At 41.1% G+C, this 25,283-nt stretch overlaps 1 protein-coding gene across 9 annotated transcripts in view; it reads left to right on the plus strand.

Annotated features, from left to right (window-relative positions):
• The window catches only part of LOC140196607 (E3 ubiquitin-protein ligase RNF31), an 82,408-nt gene that overhangs the window by 49,038 nt on the left and 8,087 nt on the right, over nucleotides 1-25,283 (plus strand). For 8 of the 9 annotated variants that reach the window (XM_072256112.1, XM_072256122.1, XM_072256132.1 and 5 more), the window contains 8 exons: nucleotides 3,267-3,365; nucleotides 7,115-7,204; nucleotides 7,300-7,414; nucleotides 11,785-11,903; nucleotides 15,645-15,758; nucleotides 17,539-17,596; nucleotides 18,483-18,579; nucleotides 22,421-22,589. In XM_072256112.1, coding sequence (XP_072112213.1) covers nucleotides 3,267-3,365; nucleotides 7,115-7,204; nucleotides 7,300-7,414; nucleotides 11,785-11,903; nucleotides 15,645-15,758; nucleotides 17,539-17,596; nucleotides 18,483-18,579; nucleotides 22,421-22,589 — 861 coding nt within the window. Of the gene's footprint in view, nucleotides 1-3,266; nucleotides 3,366-7,114; nucleotides 7,205-7,299; nucleotides 7,415-11,784; nucleotides 11,904-15,644; nucleotides 15,759-17,538; nucleotides 17,597-18,482; nucleotides 18,580-22,420; nucleotides 22,590-25,283 lie in introns of those variants that run through there. The other variant, XM_072256149.1, reaches the window with a different exon arrangement.

Below are 25,283 nucleotides of genomic sequence, written 5' to 3' on the forward strand. Positions count from 1 at the left end.
TTATCATTCAAGCTATACATAAAGGGTAAAAAACACATTATGGGAATCATATGGGAGCAAAAGGATGACAGGAGTGAAGATAGGACCGATGAGAGATAAAGGTGGGAAGATGTGCCTGGAGACTGTGGAACTGAGCGAGGTTCTCAATGAATACTTCTCTTTGGTATTCACCAATGAGAGGGAGCTTGATGACGGTGAGGACATTATGAGTGAGGTTGATGTTCTGGAGCATGTTGATATTAAGGGAGAGGAGGTGTTGGAGTTGTTAAAATACATTAGGATGGATAAGTCCCCAGGGCCTGACGGAATATTCCCCAGGCTGCTCCATGAGGTGAGGAAAGAGATTGCTGAGCCTCTGGCTAGGATCTTTATGTCCTCGTTGTCCATGGGAATAGTACCGGAGGATTGGAGGCAGGCGATTGTTGTCTCCTTGTTCAAAAAAGGTCGTAGGGATAGTCCGGGTAATTATAGACCAGTGAGCCTTACGTCTGTGGTGGGAAAGCTGATGGAAAAGATTCTTAGAGATAGGATCTATAGGCATTTAGAGAATCATGGTCTGATCAGGGACAGTCAGCATGGCTTTGTGAAGGGCAGATCGTGTCTAACAAGCCTGATAGAGTTCTTTGAGGAGGTGACCAGGCACATAGATGAGGGTAGTGCAGTGGATGTGATCTATATGGATTTTAGTAAGGCATTTGACAAGGTTCCACATGGTAGGCTTATTCAGAATGTCAGAAGGCATAGGACCCAGGGAGTTTGGCCAGGTGCATTCAGAATTGGCTTACCTGCAGAAGGCAGAGGGTTGTGGTGGAGGGAGTACATTTGGATTGGAGGGTTGTGACTAGTGGTGACTAGAGGGTTGTCACTTGATTCTGGCATGGTCCCGGAGGACTAGAAAATTGCAAATGTCACTCCACTCTTTAGGAAAAGAGGAAGACAAAAGAAAGGGAATTAGAGACCATTTAGTCTAACCTCAGTGGTTGGGAAAGTGTTGTAGTCTATTATTAAGGATGAAGCTTTGGGGAGGACTGAAAAATTGCAAGTGTCACTCCACTCCTTAAGAAGGGAGGAAGACAAAAGAAAGGAAATTATAAGCCAGTTAGTCTAACCTCAGTGGTTGGGAAAGTGTTGGCGTCTGTTATTAAGGGTGGAGTTTTGGGGTACTCAGAGACTAATGATAAAATAAGTCAAAATCAGCATGGTTTCTGTAAAGGGAAATCTTGCCTGGGAAATCTGTTAGAGATCTTTGAGGAAATAACAAAGAGAGTGGACAAAGAGACAGTGGATGTCATTTACTCAGATTTTCAGAAGACATTGGATAAGGTGCCACACATTAGGTGGCTGAACAGGATAAAATCCTATGGCGTTACATGAAAGCTACTAGCATGGATAGAGGAATGGCTGACAGGCAGGCGGCAGTGAGTGGGAATATAAGGGGGCTCTTTTGGTTGGCTGCCGGTGACTAGTGGTGTTCCTTGGGTCAGTTTTCACATTGCTAATTTTCACATTGTTTTTCAGTTATTTGGATAATGGAATTGAAGGCTTTATGGCAAAGTTTGCAGATGATGTGAAGATATGTAGGTAGTGCTGAGGAAGCAATGCGATTGCAGCAGGACTTATCCAAATTGGAAGAATGGGCAAAGAAGAGGCAGATGGAACTCAGTGTTGGGAAATGTATGATAATGCATTTTGGGAAAAGGAACAACGGTGCGGACTGTTATCTAAATGGGGAGAAGGTTGCAGAGGGGCTTCGGGGTCCTTGTGCAAGACTCCCAGAGGTTAATTTACAGGTTGAGTCTGTGGTAAAGAAGGCAAATGCACTGTTGGCATTTATTTCAGGAGGAATAGAATATAAACGCAAGGAGATAATGCTGAGCCTTTATAAGACACTAGTCAGGCCGTACCTCAAGTAGCGTCAGCAGTTTTGGGCCCCATATCTCAGAGAGATTGTGTTGCAATTGGAGAGAGTCCAGAGGAGGTTCACAAGGATGATTCCTGAAGGCTTAACATATGAGGAGCGTTTGGCAGCTTTGTGCCTGTACTCACTGGAACTTAGAAGAATGTGGGGGATCTCATTGAAACCTACCGAGTGTTGAAATGACTAGATAATGTGGATGTGGAGAGGATGTTTCCTATGGTGGGAATATTCAGGACTAGAGGGCACAGCCTCAAAATTGAGGGGTGACCTTTTAGAACAGAGGTAAGGAGAAATTTTTTTAGCTGAATCGGTGGAATGCTCTGCCACAGACAGAAGTGGAGGCCAAGTTTGTGGGTATAATTAAGGCCAAATTTGATCATTTTCTGATTGGTCAGGAGGATATGGCGAGATGGCAGGTATATGGGGTTGAGTGGGATCGAAGATCCAGTATCAGCCATGATGGAATGGCAGAGCAGACTCAAAAGGCTGAGTGGCCTAGTTCTGCTCCTATGTCTCTGTTCTATGATCTATACATAGATACAGCTGAATGAGACAGCATAGTTCTGGCCAAGGTGCAAAACATTCAAAATCACAAGCAAACATTCAAAAATAATAAGTAACTTAATCACAAATAGTGAGCAAAGAAACATACTCACTCAAAAAAAAACACATATATAGTCCAAGACCAAGAGCGACAATGTCTGGCAATCAATGGTACAGTCCCCTGGAGTGTGTAGTAGATAGATGCACGCAATCCAGCCTGTCATTCCACTGCTCGAACACAGGAGGGCAGCACTGACAGAGGAGACAAGATCCCAGCCGAACTTGGACACAATGCTGTAAATGCTTCCACATATCTCGCCTGGTCTAAGAGGGTGCATAATAGAGCAGAAATTAGTGGGAAGTTAGAGGATAGGTAAGCTTTTAAAAACCAACAGATGGCAACTAAAAAGCCATAAAGAGATAAAAGATGTAATTTTTATGAGAATACAGTATTGTTTAGCCTGTGTATTACTTTTATTTTAACCCCCCCTGACCAATCCACTTGATTTTATGGTTTCCAAAACTTTAAATTATATGGATTGACAGTTCATTAAAATTTATTGCAAAATATTTAGTAAATAATTCAGGTGATTACAAGATAATTGAACCTTAACATTTTTTTAAATTAAAAGAAAATTTGTCAATATTGGGAAAAAATTTGAGGTGTGACATTTTTATTGAACATATATTAAAATATTGTGAAATTTAATTCTAGACCAGTAATTAAGTCATCATAAATGTATATTTTAAAAATCAACTATTGACTGTGATGGACTAGAAAAATTTGTTCTTTCATAACATATAGATTCGCCATTATCTTGATGAAAAAACACATGAATTATTTCAAAAAAAGCTACGAGACCGAACGCTGATGGAAATGCCAAACTTCAGATGGTGTGCACATGTAAGACAATCTTGTGGTTATTTTATTTCAGTTTCGAAGTAGAGGCATTATTTTAGCAACTCTTTTTATGCATGTTAAAATTTGTTTTTTTTTATGAATATTTGTAACAAGAATCTAGGGAAAGCAAAGCAATGAAAAAGATTCTAATCGGTCTTATTTTAGGCAAAGTTATTAGAAGTTAAACAACCAAAACTGATAGATAATCTAATTGAAAAGCTTAAGGTAGTGAGTGTCTTCTCCTGATTGTTTGTTTCTCCTCTCTTGGAAGCAATGCTGTATCTGTCATTCAATCACATGCTGTTAGTAATCTCAAGGACTTGATTGTGACCATTCTTTATTTTAAGGGCAAGACTATATAGTAACTTGCATATAGAAACATCCCATAGAAACTGCCGATACTTAATATGTAGAAACCCACATGTTCTAGCATGAATTACAAGGTGGTCAAAGGTGTAGTCATAGTCATACTTTATTGATCCCAGGGGGAAATAGGTTTTCGAATTAGAAACCTTCCCAGTACTGAACTATTGGAACCTGTTCTGGGATGTCACTTTGTCCAAGTTCTATAATTCTACATCAGAGGAAGATAAACTGCAGCAGGAGACCACACTCAAATCTCTTCGGCAATTCAGTAACATTTGGGGTCACTTCCCTGCCTGATGATTGAATATTTTACAATCTAAAAATATGATGGTTTTAGCCTGTAACATATTTGGCAATAATCTGTCTGCTGAGCTGAGAGGAGCTTGGGACTTGTATTTAGAACATAGAACATAGAATAGTACAGCACAGTACAGGCCCTTCGTCCCACAATGTTGTGCCGACCCTCAAACCCTGCCTTCCATATAAGCCCCCACCTTAAATTTCTCCATATACCTGTCTAGTAGTCTCTTAAACTTCACTAGTGTATCTGCCTCCACCACTGACTCAGGCAGTGCATTCCATGCACCAACCACTCTCTGAGTAAAAAACCTTCCTCTAATATCCCCCTTGAACTTCCCACCCCTTACCTGAAAGCCATGTCCTCTTGTTTTGAGCAGTGGTGACCTAGGGAAGAGGCGCTGGCTATCCACTTTATCTATTCCTCTTATTATCATGTATACCTCTATCATGTCTCTTCTCATCCTCCTTCTCTTCAGAGAGTAAAGCCCTAGCTCCCTTAATCTCTGATCATAATGCATACTCTCTAAACCAGGCAGAATCCTGGTAAATCTCCTCTGTACCCTTTCCAATGCTTCCACATCCTTCCTATAGTGAGGCAACCAGAACTGGACACAGTACTCCAAGTGTGACCTAACCAGAGTTTTATAGAGCTGCATCATTACATCGCGACTCTTAAACTCTGTCCCTCAACTTATGAACGATAACACCCCATAAGCTTTCTTGACTACCCTATCCACCTGTGAGGCAACTTTCAGGGATCTGTGGACATGTACCCCGAGATCCCTCTGCTCCTCCACACTACCAAGTATCCTGCCATTTACTTTGTACTCTGCCTTGGAGTTTGTCCTTTCAAAGTGTCCCACCTCACACTTCTCCGGTTGAACTCCATCTGCCACTTCTCAGCCCACTTCTGCATCCTATCAATGTGTCTCTACAATCTTTGACAATCCTCTACACCATCTACAACACCACCAACCTTTGTGTCGTCGGCAAACTTGCCAACCCATCCTTCTACCCCCACATCCAGGTTGTTAATAAAAATCACAAAAAGTAGGGGTCCCAGAACAGATACTTGTGGGACACCACTAGTCACAATCCTCCAATCTGAATGTACTCCCTCCACCACGACCCTCTGCCTTCTGCAGGCAAGCCAATTCTGAATCCACCTGGCCAAACTTCCCTGGATCCCATGCCTTCTGATTTTCTGAATAAGCCTTCCGTGTGGAACCTTATCAAATGCCTTACTAAAATCCATATAGATCACATCCACTGCACTACCCTCATCTATATGCCTGGTCACCTCCTCAAAGAACTCTATCAGGCTAGTTAGACACTTTCTGCCCTTCACAAAGCCATGCTGACTGTCCCTGATCAGACCATGATTCTCTAAATGCCCAGAAATCCTATCTCTAAGAATCTTTTCCAACAGCTTTCCCACCACAGACGTAAGGTTCACTGGTCTATAATTACCCAGACTATCCCTACTACCTTTTTTGAACAAGGGGACAACATTTGCCTCCCTCCAATCCTCCAGTACCACTCCCGTGGACAACGAGGACATAAAGATCCTAGCCAGAGGCTCAGCAATCTCTTCCCTCGCCTCGTGGAGCAGCCTGGGGAATATTCCGTCAGGCCCCGGGGACTTATCCGTCCTAATGTATTTTAACAACTCCAACACCTCCTCTCTCTTAATATCAACATGCTCCAGAACATCAACCTCACTCATATTGTCCTCACCATCATCAAGTTCCCTCTCATTGGTCAATACCGAAGAGAAGTATTCGTTGAGGACCTCGCTCACTTCCACAGCCTCCGGGCACATCTTCCCACCTTTATCTCTAATCAGTCCTACCTTCACTCCTGTCATCCTGTTTTTCTTCACATAATTGAAGAATGCCTTGGGGTTTTCCTTTACCCTACTCGCCAAGGCCTTCTCATGCCCCCTTCTTGCTTTTCTCAGCCCCTTCTTAAGCTCCTTTCTTGCTTCCCTATATTCCTCAATAGACCCATCTGATCCTTGCTTCCTAAACCTTATGTATGCTGCCTTCTTCCACCTGACTAGATTTTCCACCTCACTTGTCACCCATGGTTCCTTCACCCTACCATTCTTTATCTTCCTCACCGGGGCAAATTTATCCCTTACATCCCGCAAGAGATCTCTAAACATCGACCACATGTCCATAGTACATTTCCCTGCAAAAACATCATCCTAATTCACACCGGCAAGTTCTAGCCTTATAGCCTCATAATTTGCCCTTCTTTGAACAACGTAGGTACAGAGGAGATGTCAGGGGTAAGTTTTTTATGTAGAGAGTGGTGAATGCGTGGAATGGACTGCAGGCGGTGGAGACGGAAATGATAGGGTCTTTTAAGAGACTCCTGGATGGTTACATGGAGCTTAGAAAAATAGAGGGCTATGTGTAGAGCCTAGGTAGTTCTAGGACATGTTTGGCACAGCTTTGTGGGCTGAAGGGCCTGTATTATGCTGTAGGTTTTCTATGTTTCTATATTTCTAATCTACATTAAGGAATGTTCTTTATTTCCTATGCATTTTCTTGCACCTTCATTCTACATTTTGGCATCTTCTGTCTATAGGATTTTAAAATACTCCACAGAGTACCATTTCACATTTAAAATGGTCTTATCCAACCCTCTTTCACATCTTAAGAAAACGTTCAGCCAAACTTTATCAGGCAATGGCTTCAAAATAACAGAATTAATGAAACGAAAACTAGACTGACTCTCTTGAGCTGTTTTAAAATATTATGTTAGTTTAGCTTTTTGTACCAGCACTTAAATGCTAGGACTTGTTAATTATGGAGTTTTTGCTTGATTTCCTCATTGAATCTGTGAAGGCTGTCTGATCATCTGATCACTTTAGCCATTGTAGAAAGGTATGCTAGTGAACGATGGCTGCAGCTTGCAGCTCTTCCTTAATTTACGAGCTCCCATGGAAACAAATCTCTTAAAGAAGCCATTTCATTGAAATTATTTGGTCAAATTTTTAATACAAACTGGATGAGCTGTTTTGAGGCAGTATTAAAGGCATCTGGTTTCCCTGGTTAAGATTATCTTATTTCTTTCAGTGTGCCTTTGGACTGTTGCATGATATCAATAGGTTGAGAATGGATTGTCCATCCTGTAACAAAAGCACATGCTCCCAGTGTAAGATTCCTGTAAGTAATCTTTTTAGATTATACAGTTCTTTGCATTTAATTGATCCACATTACAAAACTCTTGTGGAACTTCATGTCTCCTGTTCTTTCTTCAGTGGGAGCAACAGCATGAAGGGATCAGCTGTGAACAGTTCAAGATGTGGAAGCAGCTGAATAACCCTGAGTATCAGGCAAGCACGTTGGACATGTATCTCAGCAAGAATGGAATAGGTAACCATTTGCACTCAGCAGTAGCTGCTGATGATAAATTAATTCTTTTAGTCCAACCTGGTGAACTGTGGCTATTGGACACAACTGGGGCTGCATATTCCACTTCCCAAGGAACAACATAACCCCTACAGCTAACAGAAATGTACGTTCAGGGTCCATTTTCTCAACCTTATGAAGGCCTGTCATCCTCAATTCTGAGGGACTGCTGCCACAATGGTTCTGAGTTGACAAGATTTCTTGTTGGAAATAATACTGCAATTTTGCTATGTAAATCAATGTGATAAAACAGTACAATTATCTACAATGAATGACATTATATAGCTTTTAAAATCAGCTTTTGATGCATTATTTGATTAAGTGAGATTTAGAGTCCGACAGCAAAGAAACAGACTCTACAGCCCATCATGTCTATGCCAACCATCAAATTCCTACCTACATAATTCTATTCACTAGCACGTGGTTCATTGCTTCTATGCCTTAGGCAACATGTTCTGGATTCTAGGAACCCGGGTTTAAAGAAACATCATCCTCAGATTTTCATTAAACCTCTTACCCCATAGCATAAACCTGTGTTTTATTACACACCTTTAGTTTGGGGAGAAGCTTCCTACCATTTTCTCTGTCTATGCCCTTCCTAATTTTGCATACCTCAATCAGGTCCCCCTCAGGCTTAACTCCAAGGAAAGCAAACCAGCCTATCTATCCTGTCCTCATAACTAGAATGCTGCATCCAGTACAACCTTGGGAACCTCCTTTGCACCCTCTCCAACACATCTTCCACATCCAACATATCCTGTCTAGGACATGTACTATTCAAGCTGTGGCATAAGGAACCATTAAGGAAACTGTTTTGACAGTGAGTTATTTATTAGTGTGAAAACAATTTTTTCTTGATCTTCCAGCATGAGGGCTGAAAAATTACAGGGTGATTCAATGATAGAGTTAGGAACTCTCTTAGACTTTTGTTGATTTAAGGGTTCAAATCATCAAGGGAATGCCTATAGAGTCATAGAACGATATAACATTGATACAAGCTCTTCAGCCCAACAAATCCATGCCAGCTAGTGTCAATTTCTTGTCTTTGGCCCATATACTTCTCAGCCCTGGCCTCCCATGGACCTGGTGCAGGGAATAATGCGGCCGAGAAATTGTACTGCATTTGAAAATATAGAGACACTGAGCACAGAAATGGGCTCAGTGCATGCCGATCTTTTGGCCCGTCCACACCAATTCCATTTGCCTGTGCTAGGTATATATCCTTATATGCCTTGTTTTTTTAAAGTGTAATTCTAAATATTTCTTAAATAAAACAATTATTCCCAATTCTCTTGCCTCTTCTAGGTACAAGTTCAATCACTCTGAAAAATTTTGTTGCCTTTTAAAGCCTCTTCATCCTATAGTAAACCAATACTACAATATTATACTAAATAATAACATTTCTGTGCTGAAATTCTTTCAAAATGGTTTACTGAGGTGAATTCCTTTTTTAGTTTACCAGGTGCAAAAAAAAAACTTTGCTATGGCTGTTCCTGATTATGCCAGCAGAGTTATGTAGCTTCTTCAGTGGTTTCTTTGTAATTAAGCATCAGAATCTTTTGAGGAGTGATAACGGGTACCCTGATTTACTTATGAGCATATAAATTACTGACAGGTTGACATCTCAAGCCTGTGCTGCCTTGAAATTAAATTATGGCTGATCAGATCTATAGAGTTATAGAGTCCTAGAACACTAAAGCACTGAAACAGGTTCTTTTCCCATCGAGTCAGTGTCGAAATATTAACCTGCTTCGTCCCATCGACTCACATGTGGACCATAGCCCTTTATACCCCTGCCTCCCAAGTACCTATCCAAATTTGTCTTAAAAGTATATATGGATTTCAGCAAGGCTTTTCATAAGGTGCCCCATGCAAGGCTTATTGAGAAAGTAAGATGGCATGGGATTCAAGAGGACATTGCTTTTTGGATCCAGAACTGGCTTGCCCACAGAAGACACAGAGTAGTTGTAGACGGGTCATATTCTGCACGGAGGTCTGTCACCAGTGGAGTGCCTCAGGGATCTGTTCTGGGACCCTTACTCTTCGTGATTTTTATAAATGACCTGGATGAGAAAGTGCAGGGATGGGTTAATAAATTTGCTGTTGACACAAAAGTTGGAGGTGTTGTGGATAGTGTGGAGGGCTGTCAGAGGTTACAGTGGGACATTGATAGGATGCAAAACTGGTCTGAGAAGTGGCAGATGGAGTTCAACCCAGGTAAGTGTGAAGTGGTTCATTTCGGTAGGTCAAATATGATGGCAGAATATAGTATAAATGGTAAGACTCTTGGCAGTGTGGAGGATCAGAGGGATCTTGGAGTCCGAGTCCATAGGACACTCAAAGCAGCTGAGCAGGGTGACTCTGTGGTTAAGAAGGCGTACGGTGTATTGGCCTTCATCAATCGTGGAATTGAATTTAAGAACCAAGAGGTAATGTTGCAGCTATATAGGACCCTGGTCAGACCCCACTTGGAGTACTGTGCTCAATTCTGGTCACCTCACTACAGGAAGGATGTGGAAGCCATAGAAAGGGTGCAGAGGAGATTTACAGGAATGATGCCTGGATTGGGGAGCATGCCTTATGAGAATAGGCATTTTCTCCTTGGAATGACGGAGAATGAGAGGTGACCTGATAGAGGTGTATAAGATGATGAGAGGCATTGATCATGTGGATAGTCAGAGGCTTTTTCCCAAGGCTGAAATAGTTGCCACAAGAGGACACAGGTTTAAGGTGCTGGGGAGTAGATACAGAGGAGATGTCAGGGGTAGGTTTTTTACTCTGAGAGTGGTGAGTGTGTGGAATGGGCTGCTGGCAACGGTGGTGGAGGCAGATACGATAGGGTCTTTTCAGAGACTTTTGGTTGGCTACATGGAGCTTAGAAAAATAGAGGGCTATGGGTAAGCCTAGTAATTTCTAAGGTAGGGACATGTTCGGCACAGCTTTGTGGGCCGAAGGGCCTGTATTGAGCTGTAGGTTTTCTGAGTTTCTGTGTTTCTAAAGTTGAAATCCATCACTTTGACTGGCAGCTCATTCCACACTGTCACCATCCACTGAGTGTAGAAGTTCCCCCTTATGGTCCCCTTAAAGATTTTACCTTTCACCCTTAACCAATTACCTCTAGTTCTAGTCTCACCCACCCTCAGTGGAAAAAGCTTGTTTGTATATATCTATACCACTCATAATTTTGTATACCTCTACCAAATCTACCCTCATTCTTCTACGCTCTAAGGAATAAAGTGCTAACCTACTCAACCTATCCCTATAACTCAGCTCCTCAAGTCCTGGCAACCTCTTTGAAAGTTTTCTCTGTACTCTTTCAATCTTCTTTATATCTTTCCTGTAGGTTGGTTACCAGAACTGCACACAATACAAATTTGGCCTCACCAACATCTCATACAGCTTCAACCTAACATCCCAACTCCTGTACTCAGGAATTTGATTTATGAAGGCCAATGTACCAAAAGCTCTCTTTACAACTCTATCTACTTGTGACACTACTTTCAAGGAATCATGTATCTGTATTCCCAGATCCCACTGTTCCACCACACTCCACAGTGCCCTACTACTCACCATGTAAGGCCTACCCTGGTTTGTTCTCCCAAGGTTTAACACCTCACACTTGTCTGCATTTAACTCCATCTGCCTGTTTTTCAGCCCATTTTTCCAGGTGGTCCAAATCCCGCAGCATCTTTGATATCCTTGCTCACTGTCTATTACGTCGCTACTCTTGATGTCATCTGCAAATTTTCTCATCCAGTTTACTACATTATCATCCTGATCATCGATATAAGTGACAAACAACAATGGACCCAGAACTGATCCTTGTGGCACACCACTAGTCGCAGGCTTCTGCTCAGAGAGGCAGCCATCTACTACCACTCTGACATCTCCCACAAAACTAATGTCTAATCCAGTTTACCATCTCTAAATGAATGCCAAGTGACTGAATTTTCTTGACCAACCTCCTATGCAAGACCTTGTCCAAGATCTTGCTAAAGTCCATCCACTGCAATAATCTTCACCCATCTACCTGCAATAATCTTTCACCTCTCTCTATCCCTTACTCATCAAGAATCCATTTACATCAGCCTTAAAAATTTAGAAAGATCCTGGTCACTTCACCCTTTTGAGGAAGAAAGTTCCTAAGACCCACAGTCTTCTAAGAGATAGAAGAAAAAAAACATTTAATCTGTCTTAAAATGCTGACCCCTTATTTTAAATTTACATTTAACATTAATATCATGTAATGTTGAACTAGTTGATATGTATCCACTTTTAACCAGCTATATTGTTTTTGTATTCTCTTTCATTGTGTGTATTTATGTTTCTTTTAGATTGCCCCAATTGTACTGCTCGATTTGACTTGGCCAGAGGAGGATGCATGCATTTTAATTGCCCAGAATGTCAATATCAGTTCTGTGGTGGCTGTAAAAGACCTTTTAAGTTAGGATCGGTAAGTTGTTGCTCTTTCCGAACCTTGTATCAGTGTGTTACTGTGCATGCTGCTTTTCAGTAGTAAAAGCCATATAATAGACATCTGAAGAATACAATATTCAGGCCATGCCATTCAGGAACTTCTGTTAATATTATTTTGTGACTATGTTTTACATCATTACTATTTGCTGTGTGTGATTATCTGTACTGTGTTTTGCCCCTTGGCCCTAGAGGAACGATGTTTTGTTTAGCTGTGTACATGTGTATGTTTGGATGATAATAAGCTTGAACTTGATCTGGTTTTGTGAATTGTGGATTTCTATTTTGCCTTGACATTGAATAGAACCTGCTTTGACTAACAATGCACGGTGGGCTGATGTGCGTTTTTTTTTGTTTTAGGGCACATCATAAGATTCAGCAACACACACAGTCAGGCATCAAGAATGGGCCTTGTGCCAAGTAAAGCCCCTCCTGTGTCTGCTCAGTTAAGTCCAAGGCCAAGTTTGAATGTGGAATTCATGAGTCATGGGTGAGAGAGGCTCGGGAGTGCAGGGTGAGGGTCATCAGTCAGTAATATCAGGCTGGGGTTGGAAAGGAAGTTTATTAGGCTGAGATCAAAACAGTTATTCCTTTGTCTTGGGGTGGAATGGATGTTGTCAGACAGGAACTAGAAGGGCAGATCATTGAGCTTGGATTGTAAGTGTTCAGCAGGAGGGAGCTAGTCATGTTGGGAGTTTGTAAAACATTGATCTAGGACGCTGCTAGTGAGGAGATAGTTGGAGAATCATGGTCAAAGTTAAGGTTGGTTGGCCTATCAATAATCAATGGAGACCGGTAGTAAGGGTCTCTGTACCTCCCTCTGCAACCAGATCTTTGACTTTCTCACCAGAATACCTGTCTCAAACAACCCCCAACAATGGAAATTCCACCGGATGAAAGCTTTCCCCCAGGAGCTAATTGCAACTGGGCAGCCTGGAAGTGCCTTAACAGACTTAGGACTGGTGTAGGTCGTTCAAAGGTGTCAATAAGCAAGTGGGGATATACAACCAGCCCGACAACTTGTGAATGTGGAACCAACAGGAATTCTGCAGATGCTGGAAATTCAAGCAACACACATCAAAGTTGCTGGTGAGCGCAGCCAACACACATCAAAGCTGCTGGTGCGTTCACCAGCAACTTTGATGTGTGTTGCCTCTTCCTAGAGATGCTGCCTGGCCTGCTGTGTTCACCAGCAACTTTGATGTGTGTTGTGAATGTGGAACTGAGCCACAAACCATGCCACATTTCCTGCAATGCCCATCGCTGGAGGAACCCTGTACTGTTGCTGATCTTGCTGAATTCAACAACAAGGGGCAAAACTGTGTACGGTTCTGGCTGGGCCAAGTATGGACTGTCCGTGGACACGATAAGAAGAAGACCGGAATACCATAGTCAGTACAATCAGAAATATTATCTCCTCGCTGACAGTCAACACAGGCGCAGCTCAAGGATGCATACTTAGCCCACTGCTCTACTCTCTCTACACCCATGACTGTATGGCTAGGCACAGCTCATCTGTAACTTTGCTGAAGACACAACTATTGTTGGCAGAATTTCAGATGGAGATGAGGTGGCATACAGGAGTTAGATGGATCAGCTGGTTGAGTGGTGTTACAACAGCAACCTTGCACTCAATGTCAGTAGCATCAAGGAATTGATTGTGGACTTCAGAAAGGGGAAGTCGAGGGAACACGCACCAGTCCTCATCAGCAGTGCAATGGATGAACAGCTTCAAGTTCCAGTGTGTCAACATCTCTGAAGGTCTATCCTGGGCCCAACATATTGATGCAATTACAAAGAAGGCACAACAGCAGCTTTATTTCATTAGGAGTTTGAGGAGACTTAGAGACTTGGTATGTTACCAAAGGCTCTAGCAAATTTCTACAGACGTACCATGGAGAATATCCTTACAGTTTGCATTACCACCTAGCATAGAGGGGCCTCTGCACAGGATCAAAAAAAGCTGCAGAATGTTGTAAACTCAGCCACCTCCATCATGGGCACTAGCCTCCCCAGTATCGAGGACATCTTCAAAAGGTGATGCCTCAAAAGGGCAGCATCCGTCATTAAGGACCACCATCACTTAGGGTGTGCCCTCTTTTCATTGCTATCACAAAGGAGGAGGTACAGGCGGCTGAAGACCTCCCCTCTGCTGTCAGATTTCTGAATGGACAATGAACCCATGTACACTACCTCACTAATATTTTTGCTTTCTTTTTGTGCTTATTTAATTTGATTTTAATATATATTTCATATTTTGTTATTATTTGTAATTGGAATGTACTGCTGTTGCAAAAGAACAAATTTTATGACATGTATCAGTGATATTAAACCTGGCTGGTTCTGAGGTGAAGGTTCAGACGAGAGCTATAAGCTGGAAGTGAGTATAGTAACAATGACGAGGTTGAAGAATCCAGAAAAGACCAGACAAATATATTGGTGAAGGCAACCTAGCCCAAGACAGTTTTCAGCACTTAACAAAATCTTTTTAGGAATTTGAAGCAGGATTCAGTAATGCTCTAATTTTTATTTCTGCATATATATTTGTATTGTCAATGCTGAAGCTTGGATGAAAATCCCAGAACTGACATCAACCTGTGATGTTTCCAGATGCACAAAGGAGCCAAATGGAAACTCATGGACTTCATGCAACTTGTACTTTCCCTTCCCATTTGAGTTTCTCACAATACGATCTCTCCTGTCCTCATCCATTCACTTTTTCCTGTCTAGATCCCCTTAAAACCCCTCTGCCTGCTTCTCATCCAAATGTGTACTTGTAATATGTAGGTCTGCAGGTCAATGCAGTACTTTCTTCAACTTGTGGTAATTAAACTTCCTAAATCTCAGTGGGCCTGTGGGTCTCCAGTAATCCTAACATATTTGTAACTTATTGAAGTTAGATACAAAAATACTTCTGTGATGTCTAATAAATGTTCTTATTCCCCATTAAAATTGTAATTTGTATCTTGTTTCCTTGTGACCACGTGGGTTTCTCTGCATGTTCCAGTGTCCTCACACATTCCAAAGAGACTTACAAGTTAGGGTTAGGAAGTTGTGGGCATGCTATTTTGGCACCAAACATGGCGACACTTACGGACTGCCCCCAGCACACTGCAAATGATAACACAAATGGTGCACTTAAAATATTATTCGATGTACATGTGACAAATAAAGTTAATTTTTTAAAGCTCATCTGATCTTGTTGGTTTACTCTCATTTTCTATTTTTCCTACAATCAATTTTTGATCATCTGATGGTTTCTAAACGGTATTAGGCTGCAGTCATTAATCAGGTGAGTTACCGAAAGGGCACAGAGAGTCAAACACATGGCAGGCTGGTGAAGCAGGTGGGTCAGTCCAAGGTTGATAGGTTCCCTTTCATGAATCTGTAATGTCATTGTAACCCAGAACTTTTCCTTGCCATTTTACAACTTGTATGGTGAGATTTGATGTGTGCCAGTGACTCCTTGATGAAGAATTAATTAATGACCTTCATGCCTGCCTTTCCTTGAATTTTGGTTCCTATATACAGCCTCTTTGCCTAAACCCACTTGAGTAAAAGACATACTCTGTGCCCAATGTCATCTGATATTTAGCTTTGAACCAAAATATACTTCACTTAACTAGTCCTCTTTAGCTTGTGCTCTTTTCTACATTTTCACCTTGCATACCTTAACAGTAACCATATCCCAATAATAGAAACTGCTTTTTGATTACAACAGGCTTGTACGTTCATGGATAACTGTCTTGGAAAGGGTTTGCACGCCCATCATCCGCGGAACTGTTTTTATTACCTCAGAGACTGGAGTGTGGATCGGATAAAGCAGCTGCTAAATGTGAGTCATATTTACTGACTTAACTTCCTACTCTAACAAATGCACAAAAAACACATTTTATATAATTAAGGGGGGGAAATAATAGAAGAATTATAACATACTGTAGATACCTCTGTACAAGTCAACCCTGTGATTGGTGAATCCCGGGGACTAGGCCCAAAGGGGCAATATCTGTAAGTCTGAGAATCCAAGGCTACAGACTGGAGGTCCTGGGGTTGGAGACCAGTCGGTGGGTGAGTGGGTGGGTGGGACAAATGGAAAGGCCATGGACCAGAGGCCAGAGACGGCCTGTCCTGGGTTTGGAGACCTGTCTGTGGGTGAGTGGGTGGGTGGGACAAATGGAAAGGAGATTTGTTTTGCTGTTGTTTTGTTTTTGTTTTCACTGTTGTTGTATTATTCTGCGGAACGTTGTGGGTATGCAATGTTAGTGCCAGAATGTATGGTGACACTTGTGTGTCTGATTTTTTTATTAACCTAATTTACCTGCCTTCTCCATGTAACCCTTAATCCCTTATCAATCAAAAGTCTATTAGTCTTTGCCTTAATAGCTATTGGTTCCCATTCTCACCTCAAGAATCTAGCATTTGTGTTCCTACTTATCTCTTTCCAGCAGCTGTCTCCCCTCTTCATGCTCCGTTTAGTTCCTTGTTCTTTTTCCTCTCTCTTTGTCTGCCCCCATCTATCATTCACCTGCTGCTACCTCCCTACTGTGCCTCTGCTCATTTCCATAAGACACAGGAACAGAATCAGGCCATTTGGCCCATCAAGTCTGCTCCACCATCCAATCATGGCTGATCCTTTTTCTCTCCTCCTCAACCCCATTTCTCAACTTTCTCCCCGTAACCTTTGATGCCATGTCCAATCAAGAACCTATCAAACTCTGCCTGAAATATACCCAACGACCTGGTCTCCATAGCTGCATGTGACAACAAATTCCTCAAGTTTACCACCCTCTGGCTAAAGAAATTTCTCTGCATCTGTGTTTTGAAAGGACGCCCCTCTATTCTGAGGCCCCCTTGTCCTCGACTTTCCCACCATAGGAAACATCCTTTCCATATCTACTTTGTCTAGGCCTTTTAACATTCGAAAGGTTTCAATGAGATTCCCCCCTCATCCTTCTAAATTCCAGTGAGTACAGACTCACAGCCATTAAATGTTCCTCGTATGATAACCCTTTCATTCCTGGAATCCAGATTTTCCTGCGATAAACACATGCTTCCATTCCATCTTCCTACCTGGCACCACTTGCCTGCCATCTTACACCCCTTCTCAGTCCCCCTTTCATCACCTTTCTTCTTTTTATACTGGCCATCTTTCCTCTCCACCTTCAGTCCCGATGCAGGGTTTCATTCAGAAACAGCAACACTTCCTTCCCCGTCACTGATGCTACTCAACCCGCTGAGTTCTTCCAGCAGTTCTTTCTGTGTGTTGCTTCGGATTCCAGCGTCTGCAGAATCTCTGCTTTCATGTTCTAGTCCTCTCAGAAGGAACACTAACATGGTATTTGCAGTGGAATTCATTGGATTGTCACAACTACACGTCACATGACACTAAACTACACTTTGACTTTTAAATGTAAAATCTGGAATTTGCAGGAGTAAGTATCTCGTGATAAAACTTGAGAGTTTTAATATATTACAAAGTACATTTTGAACACATCAGTCAGCTTTATAGTAAAATTTTTCTACTGCCATCATATTATTGAGTTATTATCTTAATAATACCAAACAATTGTTCTTTTTTACTACTTGGTTAGTGTCTGTGATTTCCATTCTTTCAGATGGGGAATGTTCCCTTGACTGGCTTCATAACAGATAATAGTCTGGGTCATATGGAAGGTAATTATTATAAGAACGATACTATGTGTAAAAGTTAGTTTGTACAGTATGAACATATGTGAACATTTAGCATGTGTCCTTTGACATTACAATGGAGCTCTCCCATAGGTGTACATCTACACCAGCAGAGATCAGTATTTTAAATATTGAGCAGGGGTGCCCAAACTTTTGCATGCCACTGTATATCTTTCCACATGTATTGGGTATGCAGTATTAAACCATTCATTTGATAAGAGTGAGTAGTGATTTAATTTAAGGCTGAAAATCATAGAAGTGGCTCTTTAGGATACTTTTTTAAATCCTGGAACTTGGGAAGTGTACAGAAAGAGGAAGTACCACTTTTTTTGTGAAAACATGTTTCCAGATGACACAACAGACTATTTCAAGTTTGCTAGAACAATCCCATTCTCCCATCATTTTTCCTTATAATCTATTCTTCCCAATTCCCATCAAGTGCTCCTCAGGTCCTTCCACTCACTAACTTACCAAAGGCAATTTACTGTGATCAGATAACCTATCAAGCTTGACACTTTCAGCACATGGTAGGAACTGGAGCACCCAAGGTAAGTCATGTGGTGAACCAGGCCATAGGAGCTAAGAGCCTTTAGATCCAAAACTGAAAGCCAGTGCCACTTTTAAAATTCAGTAGATTTTTGTCATAGCAACATGTTGTTCAATAAGAACATGTTTCCTAGGTCATCTGGATCTACATGTAAGCAAGAGATGCTTACTATTAATAGGTACAAAGATAACTTGTGGGATTTATATTGCTTCTAATCGTGGTGAACAATACAATTCAATCATATTTTTTCTTCAAATGTCAAAAAATGCAGTCTTCACGAATGGATTACCAAATTTTCTTGTGATAAAACACTTGCTTCTTTAGGTAAATGTAAAGTTACTGAGCAGAGGGAAACCTCACACGGTTTGAAGGATGAGCAGTGCGGCCTACCTTCAGTGAAAGGCTATGCGGGATTCTGCAAGTATGTGAACTGACATCTCTCTGAACCTCAGCTGGTTAAACGTATTGGTTGAGCAATCGTATGATACCTGTTAAATAGGCACCGTGCAGAAAGCCAAAGAACACTTAATGTTTGAGACACTCAGCAGTAAAATTCTGTAGTCCACCAGGTCCAGGGAGTCCAGTGCAGAATGCACAAAGGAAACTGCATAACCCACTGTTCTGGGTTATCAGAGTAGGATAGTGGTGAAAGGCTGATCATCAGCTAGTTACCAAAGGTTAAGGGAGGGAGGGTAAGGGTGCTCATTATCCAGGAGACGATCAATTTTCAAGGCTATGTAGAGACTTGAGGTGGACTGTGTGCTGTGGTAAACTAATGGAGATTCAGATCTTGCTACCTCCCATTGAATGAGAATTAGTGGTTTGTATAAAGCTCTAAGTCGTATGTGAGGATTGGCTCAGAGATCAGTATGTGGAAAGGCGGGCCTGAGGTTGCTAAGTGGTGGGGGTACATTATATCGGAGATAGGCAATGGAGGGTTGTAGGGTTGTGTATGAGAGCAGTGCAACCAAAGCTACATGAGTGGAATTGGGGCGTGATTTTCAGCTACCTGCACGTGCATTAGCTTGTCAGAATCATAGAGAATCCATAATTCTGGTTTTGTCATGACTTCAATTGGTGAAGTTTATTTGCATATCCAGGCCATGAATGCTTCAGGTTACAAATGCTTTACTTGTGTACAGACTGTACTTGGGAGACCAGTGGGATAGAATTGCTGGCTGCTGTAGGCATCTTCTGTCATGTGGGAACTCAGTTTGCGGCAGGATCTGAATGCTTTAGTTTTACTACATGTAGTCCAGTTGGCTTATGCATTAATTAACAGCTCACGTTGCAAGCAGTTCTCAGAAAGGGAATCCTATAAAAGCTGAGAAAGATCTGTAAATATGAAATATTTTCTGAGCCATTGTTTGGAGTGATAACTATTGATATACAGTGGATTCCTGTTAATTTCACCATTGGTTAATAGGGGCAGCCACTTATTTGGGACAATTCTTGAAGAACAAAAGCTAATTGACAAAATAGCCAGGATTCCCTTTGCTTATTTGGGACACTATGCTGCTTAATTGGAGTAGGAGACTGGTATCAAACAGTTTCTGACTAGTGTTAGACGCCTACACTTGTGTGGCCATTAGACTCTACGCCATACTTAGAGCAAACAGTTTTTAAAATTGTATCAGTTGTGTGTGCTTCTGTTTAAAATGCAGTGATTTTTGTCACAGATAAGTTGCAAGAAATAATCAGTAAGACAATTCAGAGCTGTTTTGCTCACTGCGGTTTCTAGCATTCAGACTTGTTGATGCCAGAAATGGCCGAGAATGAAAATTAAACAATTTCACTACTTCAACAAGTTAGGAACTACAAAGAATTGGAAGATACCGATAATCATCTTTAATGTAACAATTAAAATTAAGACCTGGAGAATGCAATTAAGAGTTGGAAAATTGTATGAAGGCAGTCCATTACCTACACCGGGTGTCTGCGCTGATTTTGTTCATTTACGCGTCAATCAAAAGGAGATGGCAGTGTGCCACTGAGCTGACACCTGAAATCTGTATGCATGCGACAGAGGCCACACCGTTGTACACCGGTTTAACAGGCAGGCTAAGCCAAGTGAGGGAAGCCTGTGGGCCTTATACCCCAGTGAGATAGGGTCACATCTGTCCTAATGTGTAAAGTGAGCTCTGCTGGACTGGGCGAGTGAGATTTGCAGTGAGAGCCAATGGACAGGAAGGTGATTCTGTGGAGAGCAAAGGGTGTGATGAGACACAGGAAAAGTCATGGTCAGCCTCTGCATCCAAGGAACCCCTGAATCAACAACCTTTGTACCACTGGACCTGGACTTCTGAGATCGAGAGAGTGGAACTGTCCCAGCTCTTCCACACAGATTTCCTTTCTTTTTCAATCTTTTTATTAATTTCAAAATATAGAAACAAAACATAGCAATAATACAGATAATATGAGATGTATTGTTACATTTAAAAAAAGAGTAATTGCAAAACCAAATAGTGGAAATTACCAAAACTCCCATACATGTAGAACTGATCACGGATAATATAAAGCAAAAAAAAAGGAAAAAGACAAAAAAAAAGAAAAAAAAACCCATCCCAAAAGAAAAAAAAAACAACTAAACTAAAAGACTTGGGCAAAACTAACAACTTAAAAATGGAAAAGAAGAAAACCTCAGTGTCGATGCCTCCATTCCCCTCCAACCACACAGATTTCCTGCCATCATCAGATACAACAGACAGCCATCAAGCCAACTATTAGGAACTAAAATAAAAATACAGAACAAATTAGAACACTATCAATACAACTACAGTACTGTAGAACTGTATTAGTTCCTAATAGTTGGTTTGATGGCTGCCTGTTGTATCTGATGATGGCAGGAAATCTGTTTACATAAGTACATAATTTGTTACTCAGTTAAACAGTAGTTTCTCTTTTTTTATACTTTTTTAAACTATTTCCATGAAACTTCGGCTCATTGGTGCAGCCGTTTAATTGGGCCAAAATGTACTTGTCCCAATATGTCCAAGTTAACTGGAATCCACTGTAATTGTTCTTTGTAATATTTGTAAATTAGTAAATGTGTCCTTTTTCTATATTCAATATTTTCAGTATCTCAGTGTTTTATGTTTTATTTGAATCCTGCTTCTGTTGTGGAGCAAGAGATTCAGTCACACAGTCTATCATCAGGTCAGCCAGGAACAATTATTTGATCAATCTTTTAACCTTGAAAAGAGAAAAATAAGTATCTTATCAGTGCAGACTGTTGTTTGCCCTCACCATCTCTAGTTTGTACAAATACTCATAGAGATAAGGTCTTTACCAGTATATATAACATCCAGCTAGCATCTCTTGACCAGGCTGAGATGAGAAGATTTGTATTCAGTCACTTCTGACAGTACCTTTACAACATGATCTTGTGCTTATGGACTCCTCGTCTTTTTAGGCTCATGCTTAAAGTATTTCTCTGTTCATGTAAAGCCTTAGTATTGTTACAGGGTCAGATGTCTCCAGTTACTACATTCATCTCAGGAGCTTCTGGTATCATTACTCTCGTATCAGAATAGAAAATGTTGGAAATGCCCAGCAGGTCAGGCTGTATATGTGGAAAGATAAACAGCTAACAATTCAGTTGGAAGACCTTTCCTCACACCTGAAGCATTAACTGTCTTTCTGTTCCCAAAGATGCAGCCTCACTTGTTGAGTATTTCCAGCATTTTCTGTTTCTAATTTAGATTTCCGGCACCTACTTTTTTTGTTGTTTTCTTTTATCTCATACTCAGTTGCATGAAACAGATTTGACTGATGTGATGGGGTAGAAATGTATTTTTATCCTGTACTTTGCGTTCATATTGTAGAAAGGAAGTCAATCCCAAAGGCTAAATCTGAACATTTCATGTTCCTCTGTTTTTAATAATTTTGATAAAACTGTGGTGAACAACTGCCACAGTTTCCATAAGTAAGGTCTGAAAAACAATAACAATGCAAACACTTCAATGATGTTATCAATGATAAAATAAAACTAGTTTTTACTTTGGTTTCCTCTTTATTTCTCCTATTCTGAATAAAATCCATTTTATGTTTTAGTTAAGCACTGAGGTGTTTACATTGCTGCCATTATCACAGCCCCTTTCTAAAAATATCCTGCTGTTAAAAATTGTTGCTATTCAGATTGAACAATGCATAAATTATGATTTATGTATTTTTAAAGTACCTTTAATGGCCTAGAGCACACATTTGAGAAACTGGTGTACAAAGACTTCTACTTCAACATGATGTCCTCATCTTTATTTCAGTGTCCATTTAAAACAGCACTTGGTTGAACTCGTGAATAGAAATAATTTGGATCCAGCTATTCTATACAGCAAAGATGAAATATTAATGGAATTTGAACGCTGGAATATTCCTGTCCCGAATCAACACCTTAATGAACCAGAAGGACAATTTAAACAAAGGTTAAGAAATGTAAGTTAACAAAGTATTCAAAAATTAACAGCTATGTACAATTTGTCAAAATATTAACTACTAAGTCATTATTTAGTCAGATTTGTAGCAGCCGATTAAACTTTGGAACAAGAATGCAGATCCATTCGTGGCAGGTGAAATGAAAGTCTCCCCAGCTGCCAGTCATAGAAGCCCTAATAGAAAAGCTTTTAATATTATCAGTCCACTTCCACTTAGCATGATGTGCTTTCTATAACTCTCCCTCATTTGTTAATATTACATGATGGTCATGGTAAATGAAATGGGTGTTCTGTTGTAGAGGATGAACTTCCAAGGTTAAGGTTCTGGTGCTACTTTAGAAATAATGTGACAGGCACATTACCTTGAAGAGTGAATTTTTTAAAAGGAGCTTATCAAATCCTTGTGTTGGTGATCTAGAGCACACAACTGATATTTTGGTCATCATTTACAGTATATTAATTGCAACAATAGCGTGAAGCCTTGAAATATATTCTGACTACATTAGGCAAGAATCTGGTAGAACTCGGATCAACAAATGTTGCATCTGTAGTGCAATGATTATTGACCAGGGAACTCTCTTAGTGAAATATGTATAGTCTATCGTTGTTTGGAAATTTATCATGCTAGGTGACAGGTGTTCAGGCTAGATAGGACAGGCATTGCTTGTCCAATTTTCAGCTTGTTATCATGTTTTGGGTATATGGTGCACCAGGCGCTGACAAAATAGAACAGTTGACAGAAATTAGGCTTTAAGGACCTTGGGCTTAAAATTAAATACACAAGCATAGAAGTAGCTGACTCTAAGATCATCTAAATTTGGTTATCAGTCCTGTTAATTTTATATTGGAAGATTATCATTAGGAAATGGCTTATTCTGCTGCTTCAGTCAGACCAGACTGTGCTTTAAAACCGCAGAACCTTCAACAGAATCACAATCACCTGATGTTGACAGTTCTGATTTTTATATCTGATCTTCTGATCTTCCTTTTCATGTCTGGCAGCTATTGGGCTGTATTCCCTGGAGTTCTGGAGAATGAGGAGGATTCTCATAGAAACATTCCGAATGTTAAAAGGCCTGAACAGATTAGATATGGCAAAGTTATTTCCCATGATAAGGGAATCTAGGACAAGAGGGCATGACCTCAGGTTTCCATTTCAAACAGAGATGCGGAGAAATTACTTTAGTCAGAGGGTGGTAAATCTGTGGAATTAGTTGCCATGAGCAGCTGTGGAGGCCAAGACATTGGGTGCATTTAAGGCAGAGATAGATAGGTTTTTGATTAGCCAGGGCATCAAAGGGTATTATAGACAATAGACAATAGGTGCAGGAGTAGGTCATTCGGCCCTTCGAGCCGGCACTGCCATTCACTGTGATCATGGCTGATCATCCACAATCAGTATCCAGTACCTGCCTTATCCCCATAACCTTGGATTCCACTATCTTTAAGAGCTCTATCCATCTCTTTCTTGAAAGCATCCAGAGACTTGGCCTCCACTGCCTTCTGGGGCAGAGCATTCCATATATCCACTACTCTCCGGTGAAAAAGTTTTTCCTCAACTCCGTTCTAAGTAGCCTACCCCGTATTCTTAAACTGTGACCTCTGGTTTGGGACTCACCCATCAGTGGGAGCATGCTTCCTGCCTCCAGCATGTCCAATTCCTTAATAATCTTATATGTTTCAATCAGATCCCCTCTCATCCTTCTAAGTTCCAGTGTATACAAGCCCAGTTGCTCCAATCTTTCATCATATGACAGTTCTGCCATCCCAGGAATTAACCTTGTGAACCTACGCTGCACTCCCTCCATAGCAAGAATGTCCTTCCTCAAATTTGGAGACCAAAGCTGCACAGAATACTCCAGGTGTGGTCTCACCAGGGCCCTGTACAGCTGCAGAAGGACCTCTTTGCTCCTATACTCAATTCCCCTTGTTATGAAGGCCAGCATGCCATTAGCTTTCTTCACTGCCTGCTGTACCTGCATGCTTGCTTTCAGTGACTGATGTACAAAAACACCTAGATCTCGTTGTATTTCCCCTTTTCCTAACGACTCCATTTAGATAATCTGCCTTCCTGTTCTTACCACCAAAGTGGATAACCTCATATTTATCCACATTAAACTGCATCTGCCATGCATCCGCCCACTCACCCAGGTTGTCCAGGTCACCCTGCATTCTCATAACATCCTCCTCACATTTCACACTGCCACCCAGCTTTGTGTCATCTGCAAATTTGCTAATGTTACTTTTAATTCCTTCATCTAAATCATTAATGTATATTGTAAACAGCTGTGGTCCCAGCCTGAACTCTGCAGTACCCCACTGGTCACCACCTGCCATTCCGAAAGGGACCCGTTAATCGCTACTCTTTGCTTCCTGTCAGCCATCCAATTTTCAATCCATGTCAGTACTCTGCCCCAAATACCATGTGCCCTAATTTTGCTCACTAATCTCCTATGTGGGACTTTATCAAAGGCTTTCTGAAGGTCCAGGTACACTACATCCACTGGCTCTCCCTTGTCCATTTTCTTAGTTACATCCTCAAAAAAATTCCAGAAGATTAGTCAAGCACAACTTCCCGTTCGTAAATCCATGCTGGCTCGGACCTATCCTGTTACTGCTATCCAAATGTGTCGTAATTTCATCTTTTACAATTGACTCCAGCATCTTTCCCACCACTGACATCAGGCTAACCGGT

The sequence above is a fragment of the Mobula birostris genome, chromosome 1, assembly GCF_030028105.1.
Source record: "Mobula birostris isolate sMobBir1 chromosome 1, sMobBir1.hap1, whole genome shotgun sequence".
In the NCBI taxonomy this organism is placed as follows: domain Eukaryota; kingdom Metazoa; phylum Chordata; class Chondrichthyes; order Myliobatiformes; family Myliobatidae; genus Mobula; species Mobula birostris.